Source organism: Petromyzon marinus, unplaced genomic scaffold (assembly GCF_048934315.1).
Source record: "Petromyzon marinus isolate PM22_M1 ecotype Great Lakes invasive population unplaced genomic scaffold, UKy_Petmar_22M1.pri1.0 PM_G_Scaffold_3, whole genome shotgun sequence".
Lineage (NCBI taxonomy): Eukaryota > Metazoa > Chordata > Hyperoartia > Petromyzontiformes > Petromyzontidae > Petromyzon > Petromyzon marinus.
In genome coordinates, this window is record NW_027422872.1 from 5170484 (window position 1) to 5194074 (window position 23591).

The window sequence follows — 23591 nt, forward strand, 5'->3', positions numbered from 1 at the left end:
GACGGCCAGATCTGTGCATTTACTCTGCAACACACCGGTGGGCTTAAGTATGAACTAATTGGCACGTCTTGTTTACGTGACAAACCTTACTAATTGGCTGTGTTGGGTGGTGGTGGGATAACGACACATTTATGCGATCTAACCCAAACAAAAACCTTTCTACTGTATTCATAGCAATTGGCGCCCCCTATTGGAGTGATGTATTTTTTGACCGATGTTTTCCTGGGTTAATAAGTATAGTGACTATAGTCTATATGGTGAATAATATGGCCTACTGTGAGGGTTTTTTAAAATTGACGCACTAATTGTAATGCTGGTCGTTGTTGTTCGACATTTTAGCGTACAACAAACGGAGGACGCTGAGGATGCTATGAAGAACTTTCTGAAAATATTTAGAGGGATTTTCTGAGTTGGTAAATTGATTTTGAAACGTCTGACCGAGGTGTTCTAGCAAAATTGCGTCACTTATATTCTTTACGGATGGTCTTCATCATAACAGCAATTTCCTTGCCTGCAACACAACTTGTATAAGTTAATGTTTTTTTTTATAATGTAGTTTATCTAATAAAAACATTTCACGGTTGGTGTTGCATATCTAATCCTCTGATCGTATTACCAGTTTCAGTAAATGGTCAAGAGATGTAATGTTCCACAGTTGTGAAAATAAAGTCAAAGTTTCAAAATACTTTTGAGCGCCGAACGACGCCTCTGAAAGGTTTTTAGCCAGCGGAAGGACAAAGAAAATCCTTCTGTGATAGCGGAGGCGGCGGGGAGGGGGGACTGTGGACACAGCTCCTGTATGGGATGGAGAGTTTCTCCAGCGACCTAGGGGAAGAGGAGACGAGGCCACATGGTGGGAGACTGTGACGCAGATCTGAGAGAGGTCGCTGTTGTGCAGCAGCAGCGGTAGCAGCTGCGGGGATTGACGGGAGGGTAGAACGCGTTGGAACCTGTGCCAGGCTAGGTGCAGGAGGTCACGGGACAGACCCAGCAGGTGACATTAGTTGACTCACCGAGATGACTGGCAGATGTACCACTGTACCAGGCTAGGTGCAGGAGGTCACGGGACAGGCCCAGCAGATGGCATTAGTTTACTGACCGAGATGACTGGCAGATGCACCACTGTGCCAGGCTAGGTGCAGGAGGTCACGGGATAGACCCAGCAGGTGACATTAGTTGACTCACCGAGATGACTGGCAGATGCACCACTGTGCCAGACTAGGTGCAGGAGGTCACGGGACAGACCCAGCAGGTGACATTAGTTGATTCTTTAGCACCCATGCAGAACTGCCATAAAGTGGCGGTGACGTGACCACAGTGCTTGTGCCAGGTTAGGTGCACTTAAAGTGCACACTTTGAGGCCACGTGAAGTATCGAAGGCTCTCTGCGAGCCGGTCACGGGACAGACTGACCGAGATGACTGGCTGTTTCACCACCTGTGCTCCCCATTGTGCCAACTCGCTGTATTTTATCCGCCCAGTGCAACGCTCGTTGTTGTGAGCATCGCTTCTCCAACCACTGCTGTTGTTGGGAGGGCGACTGCCTCTACTGCCCAGTAGCGTTCTTCAGGAAACTCCTCCACAGAGGCCAAGCTTGGCACCGCTGGTCGGCAAGTCCACTCAGCTCCAAATACTCCTGTGCCGCATCAGTCCATCCCTTCTCATAGTTTCATAGTTTTATTTATATGGTATAGCCCTGTGAGCCATTCGGCTCTTGAATCGGGTGCAACGCAAACAAACAAAAAAACATGAACAAGAAAACATCTTAAAGTGACTTTGTGCATGTGCAAACAGAAAATCCAGGAAAAAAACATCAAAATATTCCTGAAATAGCACCGTACACCAACGCTGTGTGCAAAAATCCCATTGGGATGCAAGTCAAACAACAACAAGAAAACTAAGATTAAGGCCATCAATTCTAGATTTAAAGCTTTCGTGACTGCAAGGATCCATACTCTTTGGTTCTATTCGGTAAAGTCACGTAGGTAAATTGTTGTTTTATTATTTACCTACGTGACTTTACCGAATAGAACCAAAGAGTATTAAGGCCATCAGTCTAACTCCGTACAACAATAAACAAAAACATGGTCAAACCAAAAAACTTTTAGAAATCACCAAAATAAAGCCATAAATGCAATGTAACAGTGATCATAGGAACTGTGACCGAATTTTTAACAATAAACTACATAAACAACCATGTAACACCAAACCCTAGAGCCACAGCTGGCTGCATGAGTTACTCCACAAACAACAGGAGCATCGGTCGGAGTATCAAATTTTTCAATGCACCTTTAAGATCAGCATGCTAAATCACAAAACAGATAATACTTTGCAGCGGTCATCCGGAGCGAAACATTTTATTTTATTTTAGGCCACTGAATAGCAGTGGCAAGCTAGGGGTGTACAACTCCTCTAGAGCAGTTTTGAGTGAATATCTCATAGGTAGCCATTCAAGTTGCAGTTTATTGGCAATAGCATTCCAGACCCTGGGGGCATCAATAGCAAAGGCCCTTCCTCCGGGTTTTTGTACGGGCAATAGGAAATGTGAAGCTGGTAGATGAGCAAAGACACGAGGTCAAAATTTGTTCAAATGTGTTCTTTGAAACAGAGAGGAGATCCAGCAGCAGGCAGTCTGCGGGTTGTTTGGTTCTCCAACTCATGGTGCGAACCCCTCGCCCACAACAGGGGGGGAAGGGAGGGGAATGAGAAGGGAGGAGCCGGAAGTGAGGGGGGGCGGGGTCTGAAGTGAGGGGCGAGGGGGGGGCGGAGGTGAGGGAGGTGACGGGGGAGAGGAGGGCCGGAAGCGAGGGGGGGAGGGTGGGAAGGGCGGAAGCGAGGGGGGAGGGGCATAAGTGAGGGGAGGGCCCGGGGGGAGGGTCCAAAGAGAGGACGAAAGAGGGGCCGGATGTGGAGGGGGGCCGGATGTGGGGGAGGGGCGGATGTGGAGGGGGGCCGGATGTGGAGGAGGGGCGGATGTGGAGGGGGTGAAGTGAGGGGGAAGGGCTGGAAGTGAGGGGGAGGGGCTGGAAGGTGGCGTCCTAGCCAGGTGCTGTCCCTGTCTCTCATCTCTCTGCGTCATCTCCCAGCTGCTCGGGACGTCTCCTGGGCTCCCGGGCGCTCCAACAGAGGTCTGACTCCACCACTCCACCACCCTCCTCCTCCTTCCCTCTCTCTCTGCGCTGTCTCCCACGCAGCCGCTGCCGTCTTTGTCTCCCCTTGCTGCTGTGGCCACGGCCCCGAGATCTGTGTCAGTGTGTGTCTGTGTGTGTGTGTCTGTGTTTGTGTGTGTGTCTGTGTCTGTCTGTGTGTCTGTATGTGTGTGTCTGTGTGTGTGTCTGTGTGTGTGTCTGTGTTTGTGTCAGTGTGTGTGTCTGTGTGTGTCTGTGTGTGTCTGTGTGTGTGTGTCTGTGTTTGTGTGTGTGTCTGTGTCTGTCTCTGTGTCTGTGTGTGTGTGTCTGTGTGTGTGTCTGTGTGTGTGTCTGTGTTTGTGTCAGTGTGTGTGTCTGTGTGTGTCTGTGTGTGTGTCTGTGTTTGTGTCAGTGTGTGTGTCTGTGTGTGTCTGTGTGTGTGTCTGTGTGTGTCTGTCTGTGTGTGTCTGTGTGTGTGTGTGTTTGTGTCAGTGTGTGTGTCTGTGTTTGTGTCTGTGTGTGTGTCTGTGTGTGTGTGTCTGTGTGTGTCTGTCTGTGTGTGTCTGTGTGTGTCTGTGTGTGTTTGTGTCAGTGTGTGTGTCTGTGTGTGTGTCTGTGTGTTTGTGTCTGTGTGTGTGTCTGTGTGTGTGTGTCTGTGTGTGTATCTGTGTGTGTGTCTGTGTGTGTGTGTCTGTGTGTGTGTCTGTGTTTGTGTCAGTGTGTGTGTCTGTGTGTCTGTGTGTGTGTCTGTGTGTGTCTGTGTGTGTGTGTCTGTGTGTGTATCTGTGTGTCTGTGTGTGTGTCTGTGTGTCTGTGTTTGTGTCAGTGTGTGTGTCTGTGTGTCTGTGTGTGTCTGTGTGTGTGTCTGTGTGTGTCTGTCTGTGTGTGTCTGTGTGTGTGTGTCTGTGTGTGTATCTGTGTGTGTGTGTCTGTGTATGTGTCTGTGTGTGTGTCTGTGTTTGTGTCAGTGTGTGTGTGTCTGTGTGTGTCTGTGTGTGTGTCTGTGTGTGTCTGTCTGTGTGTGTCTGTGTGTGTGTGTGTGTTTGTGTCAGTGTGTGTGTGTGTGTCTGTGTGTGTGTCTGTGTGTGTGTGTCTGTGTGTGTCTGTCTGTGTGTGTCTGTGTGTGTGTGTCTGTGTGTGTTTGTGTCAGTGTGTGTGTCTGTGTGTGTGTCTGTGTGTTTGTGTCTGTGTGTGTGTCTGTGTGTGTGTTTGTGTCAGTGTGTGTGTGTCTGTGTGTGTGTCTGTGTGTGTCTGTGTGTGTGTGTCTGTGTGTTTGTGTCTGTGTGTGTGTTTGTGTCAGTGTGTGTGTCTGTGTCTGTCTGTGTCTGTGTGTGTGTGTCTGTGTGTGTGTCTGTGTGTGTCTGTGTGTGTGTGTCTGTGTGTGTGTGTGTCTGTCTCTGTGTGTGTCTGTGTGTGTATGTGTGTGTGTGTCTGTGTGTGTGTCTGTGTGTGTGTCTGTGTCTGTGTTTGTCAGTGTGTGTGTCTGTGTGTGTGTGTGTCTGTGTGTGTGTCTGTGTGTGTCTGTGTGTGTATGTGTGTCTGTGTGTGTGTCTGTGTGTGTGTCTGTGTGTGTGTCTGTGTGTCTGTGTGTGTGTCTGTGTGTGTGTGTGTCTGTGTGTGTGTGTCTGTCAAAACAACCCCCTACCTCCTCGCGGGGCCGGACGGGCAACTCTGTCGTGGACAGTGCTGTGGGGGGAGATCCAATTTTGATTGGCTCCTCCCCTCATGGCATATGTGTCCACCACAGGGGCTAAACAGGGGCTCTGGACGGGTGCGAGGGGCTGGTAACCCCTCCATCTTCAATTAATTACCACGAAACCACGAATTAAACTGAAATATGTAACTAATAAGCTTGTGCCGGAGGCCCCGGGGGGCCAGGCGTCTATGACGTCTCCTGGCCAAACCCCATTTGGCAGAGCCAGGAGATTGAATACCTACCCTCGGGGCTACTCCAGAAACAACGAAAAGCCACTACGGGTGGCCACGTGGAATGTTCGAACGCTCACTGCAGAGGAGAGGCTGCCACTCCTCTGTCGGGAGCTGGACCGGTACCGGCTGGATCTATGCGGCATTCAGGAGGTCCGGTGGTGGGTGTACACCCAGGACCCCATTCCAACCTAAAGTTTCCTGGTCTCAGTTATCTGATGAAAGTTGCAAGCGAGAATTTCATCATCGCTTGCGGCTGGGATTGGCATCGTCCCCGACTCCTGATGTCGAGGGTAAATGGGCGAGGTTTAGGACTGTGACTCATGCAGCTGCAATGGCTGCTTTGGGTATGCGGTCCAGACCTCCCCAGAGACCCTGGCTGACAGAGGAGGTGTTCAGGATGGTTGAGAAAAAGCGACAGGCCCACTGTCATCGGCTACAGAATCCCACGTCAGAGAATGAGGAGGCTTACCGCAGCCTTCGCTCGGAGGTTCGGAGGGCCGTGAGGCGCTGCAAGGATGGGTGGTGGTCGCGGGTTGCTCAGGAGATAGATGCTGCCTCAGTGGCCCATGATCACAAATCTCTATTTAACTCCATCAAAAAGTAACCTGCAGCGCCACACCTATTACAATCATTAGGGAAAAAAACGGTGATCCAATCTCCGACCCCCAGGAACAGGTTCGCAGATTTGCTGAGCATTTCTGTGAGGTCCTGGGGGAGGGAAGATCCCTCAGCCAGGAAAACATCGTGGCACAAAATGAGGATGACCCTGCTGAGGCTGCGGTTCCTCAAATATTGGAAGAAGTCACCCCCTGTGAGTGGCTGGCTGAGGTGCCATCTGCTGAGGAAGTATTGAAGGCGATCAGGAGTCTGAGACCAGGAAAGGCAGCGGGCAGAGATGATCTCCCAAGCGAAATGCTGAGGGAGGGTGGCGTTTGTGCACAGACTGCCCTATATGACATCATAACAACAGTCTGGACCACTGGACGGGTTCCGCAGGATTGGAAGGATGCCCTGGTGGTCCCCCTTTTTAAGAAGGGGGACCGCACAGACTGTAACAACTACAGGGGTATCTCACTCCTCAGTGTGCCGAGAAAGGTCCTGGCAAGGATTATTCAGCATCGCCTTGCCAGGCACGCTGAGGAGAGGCTTGCGGAGCCCCAATGCGGTTTCAGGAAAGGGCGGTCCTGCACAGATGCCATATTTTCTGTCCGTCTGCTACAGCAGAGGTGTAGGGAATTCCAACAAGACCTACATCTCTGCTTTATTGACCTGGTCAAGGCCTATGATACCATCAGTAGGCCTGGGCTATGGGTCGTTCTTCGTGCTTTTGGAGTACCTGACCCTCTGCTCACGATCATTAAGGACCTTCATGATGGTGAGCGGGCCCGGGTAAAACTACGTGGCCGGGAGTCAGAGCTATTTCCTGTACACCTTGGGGTGCGACAGGGATATCCTCTGGCTCCCACATTATTTAACATCTATTTTGACCATGTAGTTCGTGAAGCCTTCAATAGCTGTACCGGGGGAATCTCCATATGGTACAGATATATTGGGAGGCTAATCGATGCCCGGGTGCGGTCAAGGGATGGCTCCCTATTGCTCAACCACGTTATGTATGCTGATGATTTGGTAATAGCTGCTCAGTCAGAGGAGGAGTTGGAGACGCTGCTGCTGAGACTGGAGCGTGCGACTAAGAGGTGGGGCCTTACCATCAGCCCCACCAAAACTAAGCACCTGCCTGGGTATTTTGTACCATCGGACACTCCACCCCCACAACTCCCAATCGGTGATGGGGCAGTTGTGGAGAGAGTGGAGAGTTTCCCATACCTGGGCAGTGTGCTTATGACCAGCTCCAGTTTAACAGCAGAGGTCTCACTCCGAATCAGTCGAGCGGCAATATCTTTTCATCGGTTGCGTAACGCTGTGTGGAAGCTACCTGGTCTGTCGCTCCGCACTAAGCTTCATGTCTTCTCAGCCACGGTCATTCCCTCCCTTCTCTACGCTTGCGAAACGTGGACCCCCCTGGTGGAACATCTTCGCCGGTTAGAAACATTTAGGCTGGCCTGCCTACGATCCATCCTGGGTTTAACCAGACTGGATTGTGTGAGGAGCTCACAAATCCTTGAAAGATCTGGGCAGGGTCCCATCGGTGAGCTCCTCCGGCAGGCAAGGCTGCGATGGCTGGGTCATGTAGCCCGCATGCCCAGCCACCGCATGCCGAAACAGCTTTTGTTTGGCCGGATTGAGGGGGCTAAGCGGGCGCGGCACGGGCTAGAGAAGAGATGGAGTGATGTGGTACGGGAGGACGTGGAGCTGAGTGGACTTGCCGATGACTGGTACCAGCGGTGTCAAGATCGGCCTCTGTGGAGGAGGCTCGTGAAGGATGCTACTGGGCAGTTGGAGGCAGTCGCCCTCCAACAACAACGGAGGGCGGAGGAGCGACGCTCACAACAACGAGCGGAGCGCCGGGTGGCTAAAGCACAGCAGGTTGGCACAGTAGGGGGCACAGGTGGTGCATCAGCCAGTCATCTCAGTCAGTCGACCCGTGGCACCTGGGTCTGCCCAGTGACCTCCTGCCAGCGGGCGTACGACACTTCACGTGGCCTCACGGTGCACATAGCCTGGCACAAGCGTCGTGGTGACGTCACCGCCACTTAGTGGTGAATGGCGGTTGTTGTTGTCTGTGTGTGTGTCTGTGTGTGTCTGTGTGTGTGTCTGTCTCTGTGTGTGTCTGTGTGTGTCTGTGTGTGTGTCTGTGTGTGTCTGTGTGTGTGTCTGTGTGTGTGTCTGTGTGTGTGTCCGGTGGACCGGTTCTGGCTCCTGCCACCATGAGGGGTGGACAGTCCTCTACTCGGGGCAGCAGACTGCCAAACAACAGGGTGTGGCTCTTCTTTTGAACAAAAGAATGAAGGGGGCGTGGGAGCGTGGCGGTGAGGTGTGGGAAGCTGTAAGCCCCAGGCTACTTTGGGCTCGCCTTCCCATCAACCGGAGGCGAGGAATGGTGGTCGTGGTTACTTATGCCCCCACCGAAGATGAACATCCATGGAGGGATGCAGGCAAAGCCGATGAGTCAGATGCCTTCTATGACCTCCTGTCACAGGTGCTGGCTAAATTGGCCCCTCGGAAAAGAGTCATCATGTTGGGTGACTTCAATGCCCGAGTTGGTCATGATGCTGGCACCTGGTCTGGAGTGATTGGAGGGCATGGGCCAGATCAGCTCAATAACAACGGTAGGAGGCTGCTAGATTTTGTGCAGCCCATGGGCTTGTAATTACCAACACGCTGTTCTGGCATCGGCACATCCACACAACATCATGGATGCATGCCGGGTCCACGCAAGAACATCTGCTGGACTACATAGTGACGGACCAGCGGATGCGAGCCCATGTCCTTGACACCAGGACCTACCGTGGAGCTGATCTGCCCTCTGACCAGCGACTTGTCATCTGTAAGATGCGCCTGCCATTCTTCCACTCCGGTGGTGGGTGTACACCCAGGACCCCATTCCAACCTAAAGTTTCCTGGTCTCAGTTATCTGATGAAAGTTGCAAGCGAGAATTTCATCATCGCTTGCGGCTGGGATTGGCATCGTCCCCGACTCCTCCTGATGTCGAGGGTAAATGGGCGAGGTTTAGGACTGTGACTCATGCAGCTGCAATGGCTGCTTTGGGTATGCGGTCCAGACCTCCCCAGAGACCCTGGCTGACAGAGGAGGTGTTCAGGATGGTTGAGAAAAAGCGACAGGCCCACTGTCATCGGCTACAGAATCCCACGTCAGAGAATGAGGAGGCTTACCGCAGCCTTCGCTCGGAGGTTCGGAGGGCCGTGAGGCGCTGCAAGGATGGGTGGTGGTCGCGGGTTGCTGAGGAGATAGATGCTGCCTCAGTGGCCCGTGATCACAAATCTCTATTTAACTCCATCAAAAAGTAACCTGCAGTGCCACACCTATTACAATCATTAGGGGAAAAAACGGTGATCCAATCTCCGACCCCCAGGAACAGGTTTGCAGATTTGCTGAGCATTTCTGTGAGGTCCTGGGGGAGGGAAAATCCCTCAGCCAGGAAAACATCGTGGCACAAAGTGAGGATGACCCTGCTGAGGCTGCGGTGCCTCAAATATTGGAAGAAGTCACCCCCTGTGAGTGGCTGGCTGAGGTGCCATCTGTTGAGGTAGTATTGAAGGCGATCAGGAGTCTGAGATCAGAAAAGGCAGCGGGCAGAGATGATCTCCCAAGCGAAATGCTGAGGGAGGATGGCGTTTGTGCACAGACTGCCCTATATGACATCATAACAACAGTCTGGACCACTGGACGGGTTCCGCAGGATTGGAAGGATGCCCTGGTGGTCCCCCTTTTTATGAAGGGGGACCGCACAGACTGTAACAACTACAGGGGCATCTCACTCCTCAGTGTGCCGGGAAAGGTCCTGGCAAGGATTATTCAGCATCGCCTTGCCAGGCACGCTGAGGAGAGGCTTGCGGAGCCCCAATGCGGTTTCAGGAAAGGGCGGTCCTGCACAGATGCCATATTTTCTGTCCGTCTGTTACAGCAGAGGTGTAGGGAATTCCAACAAGACCTACATCTCTGCTTTATTGACCTGGTCAAGGCATATGATACCATCAATAGGCCAGGGCTCTGGGTTGTTCTTCGTGCTTTTGGAGTACCTGACCCTCTGCTCACGATCATTAAGGACCTTCATGATGGTGAGCGGGCCCAGGTAAAACTATGTGGTCGGGAGTCAGAGCCATTCCCTGTACACCTTGGGGTGCGACAGGGATGTCCTCTGGCTCCCACATTATTTAACATCTATTTTGACCACGTAGTTCGTGAAGCCTTCAATAGCTGTACCGGGGGAATCTCCATATGGTACAGATATAATGGGAGGCTGATCGATGCCCGGGTGCGGTCAAGGGATGGCTCCCTATTGCTCAACCACGTTATGTATGCTGATGATTTGGTAATAACTGCTCATTCAGAGGAGGAGTTGTCGACGCTGCTGCTGAGACTGGAGCGTGCCACTAAGAGGTGGGGCCTTACCATCAGCCCCACCAAAACTAAGCACCTGCCTGGGTATTTTGTACCATCGGACACTACACCCCCACAACTGCCAATCGGTGATGGGGCAGTTGTGGAGCGAGTGGAGAGTTTCCCATGCCTGGGCAGTGTGCTTATGACCAGCTCCAGTTTAACAGCAGAGGTCTCACTCCGAATCAGTCGAGCGGCAATATCTTTTCATCGGTTGCGTAACGCTGTGTGGAAGCTACCTGGTCTGTGGCTCCGCACTAAGCTTCAGGTCTTCTCGACCACAGTCATTCCCTCACTTCTCTACGCTTGCGAAACGTGGACCCCCCTAATGGAACATCTTCACCGGTTAGAAACATTTAGGCTGGCCTGCCTACGATCCATCCTGGGTTTAACCAGACTGGTTTGTGTGAGGAGCTCACAAATCCTTGAAAGATCTGGGCAAGGTCCCATCGGTGAGCTCCTCCGGCAGGCAAGGCTGCGTTGGCTGGGTCATGTAGCCCGCATGCCCAGCCACCGCATGCCGAAACAGCTTTTGTTCGGCCGGATCGAGGGGGCTAAACGGGCGCGGCACGGGCTAGAGAAGAGATGGAGTGATGTGGTACAGGAGGACGTGGAGCTGAGTGGACTTGCCGATGACTGGTACCAGCGGTGTCAAGATCGGCCTCTGTGGAGGAGGCTCGTGAAGGACGCTACTGGGCAGTTGGAGGCAGTCGCCCTCCAACAACAACGGAGGGCGGAGGAGCGACGCTCACAACAACGAGCGGAGCACCGGGTGGCTAAAGCACAGCAGGTTGGCACAGTAGGGGGCACAGGTGGTGCATCAGCCAGTCATCTCAGTCAGTCGACCCGTGGCACCTGGCTCTGCCCCGTGACCTCCTGCTAGCGGGCGTTCGACACTTCACGTGGCCTCAGGGTGCACATAGCCTGGTACAAGCGTCGTGGTGACATCACCGCCACTTAGTGGCGAATGGCGGTTGTTGTTGTGTGCAAGCGGATGCCTAAACAGCTAGAGAAGAGATGGAGTACACAGCAGGCGTCAGGTTCGGGATCGAATCCACGACCTCCTGTATACCAGGCGAGGGAGTCAACATTTTATTGATTTGCTGTGTCGGGTGGAGGAGGGCCCGAACGCACACACACGCGCGCGTCCACAAGAGATCTTGATCCCAAAAAAAACAAATTACGAATCGTCTTCTCGGGCGGCATCTTTGCTCCCTTATACACCGCAATCGATTAGGGCGGCATCTTTGCTCCCTTATACACCGCAATTGATGATGCTATCCAGGAGGGCACGGGACGGATGCGCGTTTGTTTTTTCTCGAGTGCCACCGAGAACTCGTCTCTCGGCAGCGCGCGAGGAACCAACGCAACTGCCGTGGCCTTCTTAGGAAATGCGTCCTCATGGACATGACCTCCGAACAAGTGACCGATTGCCATTTTACAACGAAAATAGATGAACGCTGTTCGAACAGAGGGCAGTAGTGATAATAACGATGTGATTCAGTTCACCCGGGGGGGAATTCCTCGCCGAGTCTCAAGGCTCTTATTCAAGAAGGGGTTTGTGAGATTTTTGCACACAGAGTTGTAATAAGTTTTTTTCTTTTCTGGAAGATTTGCTGTTTTATCACAGGATGTTTCCATTACGCGTCGTCGCTTTAAGATGTTTCTCTGTTCATATTTTGTTTGTTGCGGTTGCACCCGAACTCAAGAGCCGCATGACTCACAGGGCTATACACCTAATAAATGAAACTTGAAACTTGATTGGACTTGCCGATGGCCGCTACCAGCGCTGTAGATGTAGATGCCACTGGTTCTTCACGTTCTGTAGATGTAGATGCCACTGGTTCTTCACGTTCTGTCGATGTAGATGCCACAGGTTCTTCACTTTCTGTAGATGTAGATGCCACTGGTTCTTCACGTTTCTATAGATGTAGATGCCATTGGTTCTTCACGTTCTGTAGACGTAGATGCCACTCGTTCTTCACGTTCTGTAGATGTAGATGCCACTGGTTCTTCACGTTCTGTCGATGTAGATGCCACTGGTTCTTCACTTTCTGTAGATGTAGATGCCACTGGTTCTTCACGTTCTGCAGATGTAGATGCCATTGGTTCTTCACGTTCTGTCGATGTAGATGCCACTGGTTCTTCACGTTCTGCAGATGTAGATGCCACTGGTTCTTCATGTTCTGTCGATGTAGATGCCACTGGTTCTTCACGTTCTGCAGATGTAGATGCCACTGGTTCTTCACGTTCTGTAGATGTAGATGCCACTGGTTCTTCTCGTTCTGCAGATGTAGATGCCACTGGTTCTTCACGTTCTACAGATGTAGATGCCACTGGTTCTTCACATTCTGCAGATGTAGATGCCACTGGTTCTTCACGTTCTGCAGATGTAGATGCCACCGGTTCTTCATGTTCTGCAGATGTAGATGCCACTGGTTCTTCACATTCTGCCAATGTAGATGCCACCACTGCCATTTATTGTGCGTGGAGGTTGAACTTACGACTCTCATTCCAAACGGGCAACTGGACAAACGGGATAGGTTTTTTTTTATTATCTCTAAAAGTCCTGAAGTTGAATGTTTGTAAGCAGAGTAGTGCCTGTACAAACACGGGTGAACGTTTCCCCGCAGCGGCGTCGCTGAATTAGACCGGCGGCCACGATGAGCTGGGGCTACCTCACACATCTGCTGGAGGAGGTTCATCGGCACTCCACCTTCCTGAGCAAGCTGTGGATCACCACCTTCGTCATCTTTCGCGTCGTTCTCACGACGGTCGCCGGCGAGTCCATCTACTACGACGAGCAGGGCCGCTTCTCGTGCAACACGGCGCAGCCCGGTTGCGAGAACGTCTGCTACGACAGCTTCGCCCCGCTCTCCCACGTCCGCTTCTGGGTGTTCCAGATCATCGCGGTCGCCACGCCCACCATCCTGTACCTCGGCTTCGCAGTGCATCGCATCACCAGGTACCGAGGTTCTCGGAGGGAGTTTTCACAGTGGGGGGGGGGGGGGGGCTACGGTGGAAATTTGAATGGCTGCCCGCAGTTGGAAATGTTTTAATTTGTTTTTTAATTAGGTTGCGCCATCGATTTGGTCACGAGTTTGAACGGTGAAAGTGCCGGCAAGGTTTCCCCTTGACTTAGGAACGGAGTTCCGTTCCCGAGCCCCCCCGTCGGTACGTCCGAACGGCTAGTTCAGTTCGGGAGGGCGAATGTGCGCTGTGTTTAAACACGCACACGGTCAGCGTCGTAAAATATTCTGCGATTCAACAGCAGAAAGGGAAGCATTGTTAAACTCTTCAACAATAAGAAATATACATTTGCATGCGATATTATAATTGCATATGTATAAAAGGCAAAGTTGTGAGTATGTGTCTGTTCAAAATGTTTAGCGTACTTCCCGACATGCAACAAACTTGAAATTTGCCATGTGGGTACTTTCCATACTGTACACCATGCAAACATAAAAATACACTTATTTTTTTTGGGGGGGGGGTTGGGAAATGACGATGAAGTGTGGCGAGAATCGATATCTGGTGAGCTTTGTGGTATCGATTAAACAGGAATAGGCTGATTCTAAAGAAATCTACAACCTTCGATTCCTTTGCGCGATCTAAAGAATCGAATCTTGGCGCGCGAGCGTACGTTTTTTTACGCCGCGCGTTGGGTTTCATTTTAGTTTTTACGAATGAGGCAATGATCAAAGTTTTTTTTTCCACTTGTATATGTTATGTTTTTAAGTTTTGAGAAGTGTTTCAATATATGTTTTCCCCCGGACAACGCCGGGTGCTTCCCGCTTAGTAGTAAATAAAGCGTCAAATTTTAAAGGAAGGTAAATATTTTCACTTACCTCGAGTCCCGACGGTGGCTCGCTCGTAGCGAGGGGTGAAACTTCGACGCCGCCGCCGCTCTCTGTCGTGGTAGGATCGAGTACAAGCGAGACGAACAAACCAAGCGAGCCAAGCGAACCGGCAGCCCCGACCGCGTGATTGAATGCACGGAGAAAGAGGAGGAGGTGGAGGTGGAAGAGGAGGTGGAGGAGGAGGGTGAAGAAGACGGCGAGGGGAAGCAGCACAACGAGCGGTGGAGGATCAAGACGGACGGCCTGATGGTGGCCTACACCCTCCAGCTGCTGGCCCGCACGCTGGCCGAGGTTGGCTTCCTGGTGGGGCAGTACCTGATGTACGGCGTGGAGGTGGCCCCGCGCTTCAAGTGCGTCCGTGACCCCTGCCCGAATAGCGTCGACTGCTTTGTGTCGCGCCCCACAGAGAAGACCGTCTTCCTTCTGGTCATGTACGCAGTCGCCGGTCTCAGCCTCCTGCTCGAACTGTCCGAGATTGCCTACCTGGGGCTGGGCACCATCCACGACTCGCTGAGCGGGAGGCACCGGCCACGGAGCAGGTGGGGGGCCTCGCCGGCGCGGTTGGCATTGCGTCACGTAAACTAAACGTGCCGGGTCGCTACCGGCTCGACACTCGCCGGCTGTGTGTCAGAGAGCGACCCCCAACTACGCCGACAATTCGAGTTTCCGTGACGTTTCGCCGATGATGACAACAGCAAAAAAACATCATGGGACCTCCCTTGCCAGTAACAAAATATAAGAATTGGTTTTACCCTTTCTAGTAATAAAACAGCTGTGTGAACATGATAACACCAAACGTAAACCTCTTGCAAGGAATCATCTCACTGCATTGGCCACGCACACGGTACTTGTAATGAACATGCAAACAGAAAAAAAACATGCTCTGGTAGTCTACGAGATGATGATGATGCATTGTCTTTGAAACTGATTGTTCCACACCAGAGACAGCTTTCTTTAGAGCCTCGTGTGTCTCACCCCGAGCTGTCAATGTCTTCGTAGTGGCATTGTCCTCTCATCTAACACTGTTTGAGACTAGGCTCTAAACAAAGCTGTCTCTTATTCTTGGTTCTTTCGGTAAAGTGACGTGGAAGGGAAATAATAACGGTTCCGTCAGCTTCCCAACCGCTATATATAGATGTTGTGTATAGTGTAGTGTATAATGTAGTGTATGTGTTGATATCTATGTATATAGATGTTGTGTATAGTTTATAGTGTAGTGTATAATGTAGTGTATGTGTTGATAGCTATGTATATAGATGTGTGTAGTGTATAATGTAGTGTATGTTTTGATAGCTATGTATATAGATGTTGTGTGTATTGTATAGTGTAGTGTATAATGTAGTGTATGTGTTGATAGCTATGTATATAGATGTTGTGTATAGCTTATAGTGTAGTGCAGGGGTCGGGAACCTTTTTGACTAAGAGAGCCATGAAAGCAAAAAATTTGGAAATTTATTTCAGTGAGAGCCATATAATATATTTTAAAAGTGAATTCAACTAAATGCCAGTATAATAAGCCTCTGAATTTATTCTTTTAAATAATGTTGTTATAACACTCACCATTAATGCGACTTCTGGTGCTGCATGGATTTGCTGATGTCTTTGTAGTCGGGTTGGTACTTGGTGAGGTTAAGCTTCATGCAAGCGTTGAGGCTTTCATCCGTTAAACGTGATCGTAGGTTGGACTTGATGTTTTTAAGATGTGAGAATGACTGCTCACATGCATACGTAGATCCAAACATGGTCAATACAGCAATACTCACACGCTGCAGTGTGTGGTATGTGACAGGAAGCGCGTTCCAAGTTTTGAGAATCAGCTGGTCTTCGGGTTGGAGTTTTTTCATTTCTGTCCACATGTGCTTGCTCGCCAACTCCGCTTTCTGTCGTGTTATTTTTTCCAAATCTTCATTCAGTGACTTGAACTTATTCACCCACATGTCTGAGGCCTTCAGGTCAGCCACTTCTGCTTCAAAATCTCTGACGGAGACACCAGGGATGTAATTCAGGTCGGCTGTGTTCAGTGAACACTCGTTTGGATGGGTGATGAACTTAAAAAGACGAGTGTGCTCACGAAATTCTCCAAAGCGTGCTTTGAAGGACTGTAGGAGACTGGATGTGCAGCCAGCTAGCTGGTGGAGATCAAGGTTTTGAATGGGCTCACTTGCTGTGCATGCATCTTTAAATTGGCTCAGTTTTTCAAAATGTAGTAAACGACCTGTTTCAAGATCCGTGATGAAAAGCTCCAGCTTGTTTTCAAAAGCAAATACAGCTTGTTGAAGGGATAACACTGTATTTCCAATGCCTTGCATTTTCACGTTGAGCTGGTTCAGATGTTCAGTCAGATCTACGAGATAGTAAAACTTGAGGAGCCACTCGGTGTCGGCTAGCTCAGGATGCCCGACGCCTTTCATTTCAAGGAAAATCCGGATTTCGTTCAGGCAAGCCGCAAAACGGCTAAGCACCTTCCCTCTTGACAACCAACGCACATTGCTGTGCAAACGCAGACCAGGATAGTTATTTACAACTTCATCCAGCAGTGTTTTAAACTGGCGATCATTTAAGGCTCGGGCAACAATAAAGTTGATCACACGAATGACCAGCGACATCACTTCGCCAAACTGCCTGTCACACATCTGAGCACAAAGTGCCTCCTGGTGTATAATGCAATAGAAACTTAGGATGGGTCTATTTTCATGTTCACGGAGAAGCGCCACAAATCCTTTGTTTTTCCCCACCATACACGGATCACCATCAGCACACACTGAGAGAAGTTTATCCATAGGTAGACTTTTTTCTTGAGCAAACTCCATGAAAGACTTGAATAAATCCTCACCTCTTGTGGACCCTTTTAATGGCAGAACAGCAAGACTTTCTTCGCGCAGTGTGTCACCAACAGCATATCTTGCAATCACGCTGAACTGCGACAAATGGCTCACGTCTGTTGACTCATCCAAAGCCAGAGAAAAGAACGGCGCTGCATTTATGTCCTTCACTTGCGTTTCCTCCACTTTGTTTGCCATCACGATGGTACGATCATGAACAGTTCTTGCCGACAGAGGCATGTCTTGTATCCGTTTGATTATCTTGTCTTTGTTCGGAAGATCATCAAAAAGTTCATTGGCTACATCCAGCATGAACGTTTTAGCATACTCGCCATCTGTGAATGGTTTTCCGTTCCTCACTATTGCTAAAGAACCAGCAAAGCTAGCCGAATTATAGTCACCTTGCCGGGTCCATACGCGGAGTTGCTGCTGGCTAGCTTGCACCCTGCTCAGAAGCTCTTGGCACGCTTTCTTTCTGCTGTCTCCCGCAGGGTATTTTGATGCAAAGGTAGCGTGGCGCGTGTCGAAGTGCCGCTTTACATTCGACCGTTTCAACGATGTAATTTTGTCATTGCAAATTAGACACACCGCAGAACCCGCTCTCTCCACAAAGGCGAATTCTTCGGTCCATTCGTCCTGAAATGTACGATACTCGTCGTCTTTTTTTCTTTTCGCCATCTTCTTCGTCGAAGGGTTAGCTTTGAGCTAATGACCGAGCAGACGCAGTCTCAGACTGATTCAAAAGGGGGCGTTTACCTGTTTTACCCAGCAACGGCAAACGTAGGCCAGTATCATCCAATTAAAATAATGGACAATTGCTCCTGCAGCCCTGAACAGGACATGCGCAGTGAAAAATCGATGGATGGATTAAAACAAGTGAGAATATTTTGTTTTATCTGCGAGCCATATGCAATCATCAAAAGAGCCACATCTGGCTCGCGAGCCATAGGTTCCCGACCCCTGGTGTAGTGTATAATGTAGTGTATGTGTTGATAGCTATGTATATAGATGGTGTGTATAGTTTATAGTGTAGTGCATAATGTAGTGTATGTGTTGATAGCTATATATATGCTGTGTGTAGTGTATAGTGTATGTGTTGATAGCTATGTATATAGATGTTGTGTGTGTAGTGTATACTGTATAGTGTAGTGTATGTGTTGATAGCTATGTATATAGCTGTTGTGGGTAGTTTATAGTGTAGTGTACAATGTAGTGTATGTGTTTATAGCTATGTATATAGATGTTGTGTTTGTAGTGTATAGTGTAGTGTATGTGTTGATAGCTATGTATATAGATGTTGTGTTTGTAATGTATAGTGTAGTGTATGTGTTGATAGCGATGTATATAGATGTGTGTAGTTTATAGTGTAGTGTATGTGTTGATAGCTATGTATATAGATGGTGTGTATAGTTTATAGTGTAGTGTATAATGTAGTGTATGTGTTGATAGCTATATATATGCTGTGTGTAGTGTATAGTGTATGTGTTGATAGCTATGTATATAGATGTTGTGTGTGTAGTGTATACTGTATAGTGTAGTGTATGTGTTGATAGCTATGTATATAGCTGTTGTGGGTAGTTTATAGTGTAGTGTACAATGTAGTGTATGTGTTTATAGCTATGTATATAGATGTTGTGTTTGTAGTGTATAGTGTAGTGTATGTGTTGATAGCTATGTATATAGATGTTGTGTTTGTAATGTATAGTGTAGTGTATGTGTTGATAGCTATGTATAGATGTTGTGTGTAGTGTATAGTGTAGTGTATGTGTTGATAGCTATGTATATAGATGTGTATAGTTTATAGTGTAGTGTATAATGTAGTGTATGTGTTGATAGCTATATATATAGATGTTGTGTGTAGTGTATAGTGTAGTGTATGTGTTGATAGCTATGTATATAGATGTGTGTGTAGTGTAGTGTATGTGTTGATAGCTATGTATATAGCTGTTGTGTGTGTAGTGTATACTGTATAGTGTAGTGTATGTGTTGATAGCTATGTATATAGATGTTGTGTGTAGTTTATAGTGTAGTGTACAATGTAGTGTATGTGTTGATAGCTATATATATAGATGTTGTGTGTAGTGTAGTGTATGTGTTGATAGCTATGTATATAGATGTGTGTAGTTTATAGTGTAGTGTATGTGTTGATAGCTATGTATATAGATGTTTGTAGTTTATAGTGTAGTGTATAGTGTAGTGTATGTGTTGATAGCTATGTATAGATGTTGTGTGTAGTGTATAGTGTAGTGTATGTGTTGATAGCTATGTATATAGATGTTGTGTATAGTTTATAGTGTAGTGTATAATGTAGTGTATGTGTTGATAGCTATATATATAGATGTTGTGTGTAGTGTAGTGTATGTGTTGATAGCTATGTATATAGATGTGTGTGTAGTGTAGTGTATGTGTTGATAGCTATGTATATAGCTGTTGTGTGTGTAGTGTATACTGTATAGTGTAGTGTATGTGTTGATAGCTATGTATATAGATGTGTGTAGTTTATAGTGTAGTGTACAATGTAGTGTATGTGTTGATAGCTATGGATATAGATGTTGTGTTTGTAGTGTATAGTGTAGTGTACGTGTTGATAGCTATATATATGTTGTGTATATTTTATAGTGTAGCATATGTGTTGATAGCAATGTATATCGATGTTGTGTGTGTAGTGTATAGTGTAGTGTATGTGTTGATAGCTATGTATATAGATTTTGATTTAAAGCTTTCGTGACTGCAGTAATTCATATTCTTAGCTCTTTCGGTAAAGTCACGTTGAAGGGAAACAATAAATAATAAAATATATATAAAACAATAAAAAATTCTCACGACGTTTCGACCATAACACAAACGGTCGTCATCAGGTGTGTCGGTTTGCATTATTTTTTTTATTTTTTTACAGTGTCTTTATTTATTTTAAGAAAAACGTCAGCGCCACGCGCAGCGATTTGGCAGTTTATTTAGAAGGACGAGTCCATCTATGTTCTGAAAAGAGGAGGGGGGAGACGAAAAATTAATGTATGCTGTCTGAAAGCCACTGTAAGCGTGAACAATCAATTAAGACCTGAAATGGTTAATCAAATCTTTCCAATGATTGCTAAGCCAGAATCCATCTTCTCGGTTGGAATTGTCTCTGTCCTTGTATATGTGGATAGCCTCATGAACGAATCTCTCATGGTAGCCAGATGGCTTACAAAGAACCTCTGTCTTGGAAAAGTCAATGTCATGTGAGCCTACTGAATTATAACAATGATCTGCCACGGCCGAGGTGTTGGTCGTACGGTGTTTAAGGTCTGCTTTGTGTTCACGGATGCGGTCCGAGACGTGGCGTTTGGTTTCTCCAATGTAACTACTACCACAGAGGCAACTTAGTTTGTAGACACCAGGGTACTGTATGTCCGGAATCACTTCTTTTACAGACGGAACCAGATCACGGATTTTATGTAATGTGTTGAAACGGACCTGGATCTTGTGTTTATTCAAGATTTTAGAGATCTTTTTTGTGATCGCCGCAATGTAGGGTAAAGTGATGGTTTTGAAAGGCTCCTCAAGAGGGTCCTTCATGGTTTGAGTGATAGCTTTGCGGATTGTATAGTCGGAGTAACCATTAGCCTTAAGAACTTGGTGTACGTGCTTGAGTTCACTGACTATGTGTTCCTGGTCGGATATGCATTGGGCTCTATGGTACAGAGTCTTGATGAGAGAATTCTTCTGTGATGGATGGTGGTGGGAATCCGGTTTTATTGTTTTATATATTTTTTATTATTTTATTGTTTCCCTTCAACGTGACTTTACCGAAAGAGCTAAGAATATGTATATAGATGTTGTGTGCACTATACACTGCACTATACACTGCACTATACACTACACTATACACTGCACTATACACTGCACTATACACTACACTATACACTACAATACACTGCACTATACACTGCACTATACACTGCACTATCCACTGCACTATGCACTGCACTATACACTACACTATACACTGCACTATACACTACACTATACACTGCACTATTCACTACACTATACACTATACACTGCACTATACACTGCGCTATACACTACACTATACACTACACTACACACTACAGTACACTATAAACTACACTATACACTACTATCCACTGCACTATACACTTCACTATGCACTGCACTATACACTACACTATACACTACACTATACACTACACTATACACTACACTACACACTACAGTACACTATACACTACACTATACACTACTATCCACTGCACTATACACTACATTATGCACTGCACTATACACTACACTATACACTACACTATACACTGCACTATACACTACACTATACACTATACACTGCACTATACACTACTATACACTACGCTATACACTACACTATACACTGCACTATACACTACATTATGCACTGCACTATACACTACACTATACACTACACTATACACTGCACTATACACTACACTATACACTATACACTGCACTATACACTACTATACACTACGCTATACACTACACTATACACTACACTATACACTACTATACACTACACTATACACTGCACTTTATACTACTATACATTACACTATACACTGCACTTTATACTACACTATACACTGCACTATACATGCGATATAACCAAAAAACCCTCTATCATGGAGAGTGTATATATATTTTTTGTTAATGAAAATACTCTTATTGAAATTCGACTCGTTTCTAGGGTGGCAGATGCTGTCGAGCCGGAGTCCACGGCGGGTCCCAGAGCGACGTCACCATCGGAATTGTGGCAGCTCCGTGACGAGTTGAAGGAGCTTCAGACGGAGCTGGGGGCGACGCCGAGGGCCCACCAGGAGCCCCCCGAGCAGGCCGCTGGCGGCGCCTCCCACGGCGTGGACGCGCCCCACGACCTGCACGTCTTGATTTAGCGGGATAGTTTTACTCTCGGGCGTAGGTTATCGCTCAAATCGCTTTTTGCCATCCCACGTTCCATTTACTCGGCCCCCCAATGCCCCGCCGCCGTTTTGATCGTCTCGACTTTGGAGGTTTTCTTGACATTCTTCCGTCAAGATTCAATCGGAGGCGCCTGTTTGCGCTTTTAAGATTCGAGCGGCAGAGCGCGGGCACCCCGCTAACGCGCTCGCGACGGCACGGGGGGCACGCCAGCACCCAGCCTCGTGGCTCGGGTGATACGGCGCTGGGTTTGTAACCCAGAGCATTTAGAGTTCAAATCTCCTTAGAACGCGTTTTGTGTGACATCGTGGCTTTCGCATTCGGCCAACGTATAAACGCACGAGTTGGGGGGAATGTTTGCGTGAGGGTTTGTAATCAATATGGAGGTGTGTTTTGATTAAAGAAACCCAAATATTTTTGTTACTTTAGCTTACTTCTTAATTTGCTTGAGTTTCTGTTGTCATTTTTTGTTAAACTTCCTCACTCATCAGTGGACAAGAGGGCCCGAGTTTAGCGGGCACGTCGTTATTATACCGTAACAGCCTGCTCCGATTTATATTGACAAAACAAAAGGCGTTTAAGGTGTTGGCTATGCCAACAGTGGATAACCTGGAGTTCTGCATTAATTTTGTGCAGTGTTTGAAAGCTATTATTCATCATTAGACCTCCTTTGCCAGTACCAAAATGTAATGATAGGGTTTTTCCCCTTTTTTCTGGCAACAAAACTGAAACCTTTTTACGAGGATTCATGTCTGCATTAACCGCAATACCTGCAGTCAAAATGCAAACAAAAAACCTACTATGATAATATATGCATTGTCCTTGAAACTGATTGGTCCACACCAAGGGACGGCTTTCTTTTGAGCCTCAACCCAATTGGTGCTCGACCAGATGATGCCAAAAGGCGTACAGCTCAAAGACAATGCACTCATTATTTTGATAGTGCATTGTCTTTAGCAATCAGGTTAACTTTACATTTGGTTGACATTGTCGCGGCAGAAAAAAAAAACAGTCATGTTATCTACAAGGTCCCAATCAGATGTGGACATTTTATCTGTTAATGCTAAGTGTGATTGTAAGAGACATTTGTCTAAATTATCAAGTTCAAAACGGAGCAGTCTTATCCTCTCTGATATTAGCGATAGGCTAGCTTACGAGAAGTGACAGCGGCAGATGCGAGTCTAAATGCGATCGGTATTACCTTAGTTGATACATTCGTAATGAACTGCACAAGAGTTCAGAGATGAGCACGATGGTCAGAGCTACTTTAACTACAGCAGCTGCTGGACCTTACGATGTGCTCTGATGAGGATTCGTGTGAACATCGTGACCGCAGGAGGCGAATGATGACTGACCAGCACTCGGTTTGACCCCGTGGTAGACACAGTGCACCACGGGTGGATGACATAAGTGGTGGGGAACCACAAATAGCGTGGAGTGCTGACCATAGCTGCGTTGCACGTTGCTCGATGGACATTTTCGGAAAGGCGATGACAGATGAATCAATCTCTGTCCAATTTGCCGGTAATGGCACATGCTGCTAATCGTTTGCCCAGACAATTCTGTTGTGGGAGAACAGATGCAATATTAGATTTACGGTGACAAAAAAAGACGCACACATCGCCTATGTTTTGAAAACTAAGAAGTTAAACTTTTTTCAGTGCAAGCAGCAGTCATATTAAGACTTGCCATCATACTTATTGACAGCGACCAAGTCAACACTGGTGTCAGGGCAATGGTCTGATGAACCTGAATGCGTTTGGCAGCAGCTCACTGCGCAGCTCCTCTGTTGACTGAATAAATAGCCTTGGTGTGTGGACTCAAAAATAAAATTGGCATATTTCACCAAATCTGGATGTCGCCTGATGAAGCTAATT

General features: G+C 47.9%; 2 protein-coding genes across 3 annotated transcripts in view; both read left to right on the plus strand.

Annotated features, from left to right (window-relative positions):
• The window catches only part of LOC142915347 (putative ATP-dependent DNA helicase HFM1), a 46434-nt gene extending 45749 nt beyond the window's left edge, over positions 1-685 (plus strand). Inside the window, exon 36 of the mRNA XM_076061182.1 lies at positions 340-685. Within this exon, the coding sequence (XP_075917297.1) occupies positions 340-409 (70 nt within the window). The 3' untranslated portion in view covers positions 410-685. The remainder of the gene's footprint in view (positions 1-339) is intronic.
• A 2333-nt stretch (positions 686-3018) lies between these two features.
• LOC142915348 (gap junction gamma-1 protein-like) lies at positions 3019-22142 on the plus strand. Of its 2 annotated transcripts, none has more exons than XM_076061183.1 (4): positions 3019-3127; positions 12713-13044; positions 14002-14478; positions 21485-22142. In XM_076061183.1, exons 2-4 carry the CDS (start codon positions 12743-12745, stop codon positions 21687-21689), a joined length of 984 nt encoding a protein of 327 aa, XP_075917298.1. In that variant the 5' UTR covers positions 3019-3127; positions 12713-12742; the 3' UTR covers positions 21690-22142. The 2 variants fall into 2 exon arrangements, with proteins under 2 accessions (XP_075917298.1, XP_075917299.1); XM_076061184.1 differs by having other exon boundaries at positions 21493-21656.
• The last annotated feature ends 1449 nt before the right edge of the window (positions 22143-23591 follow it).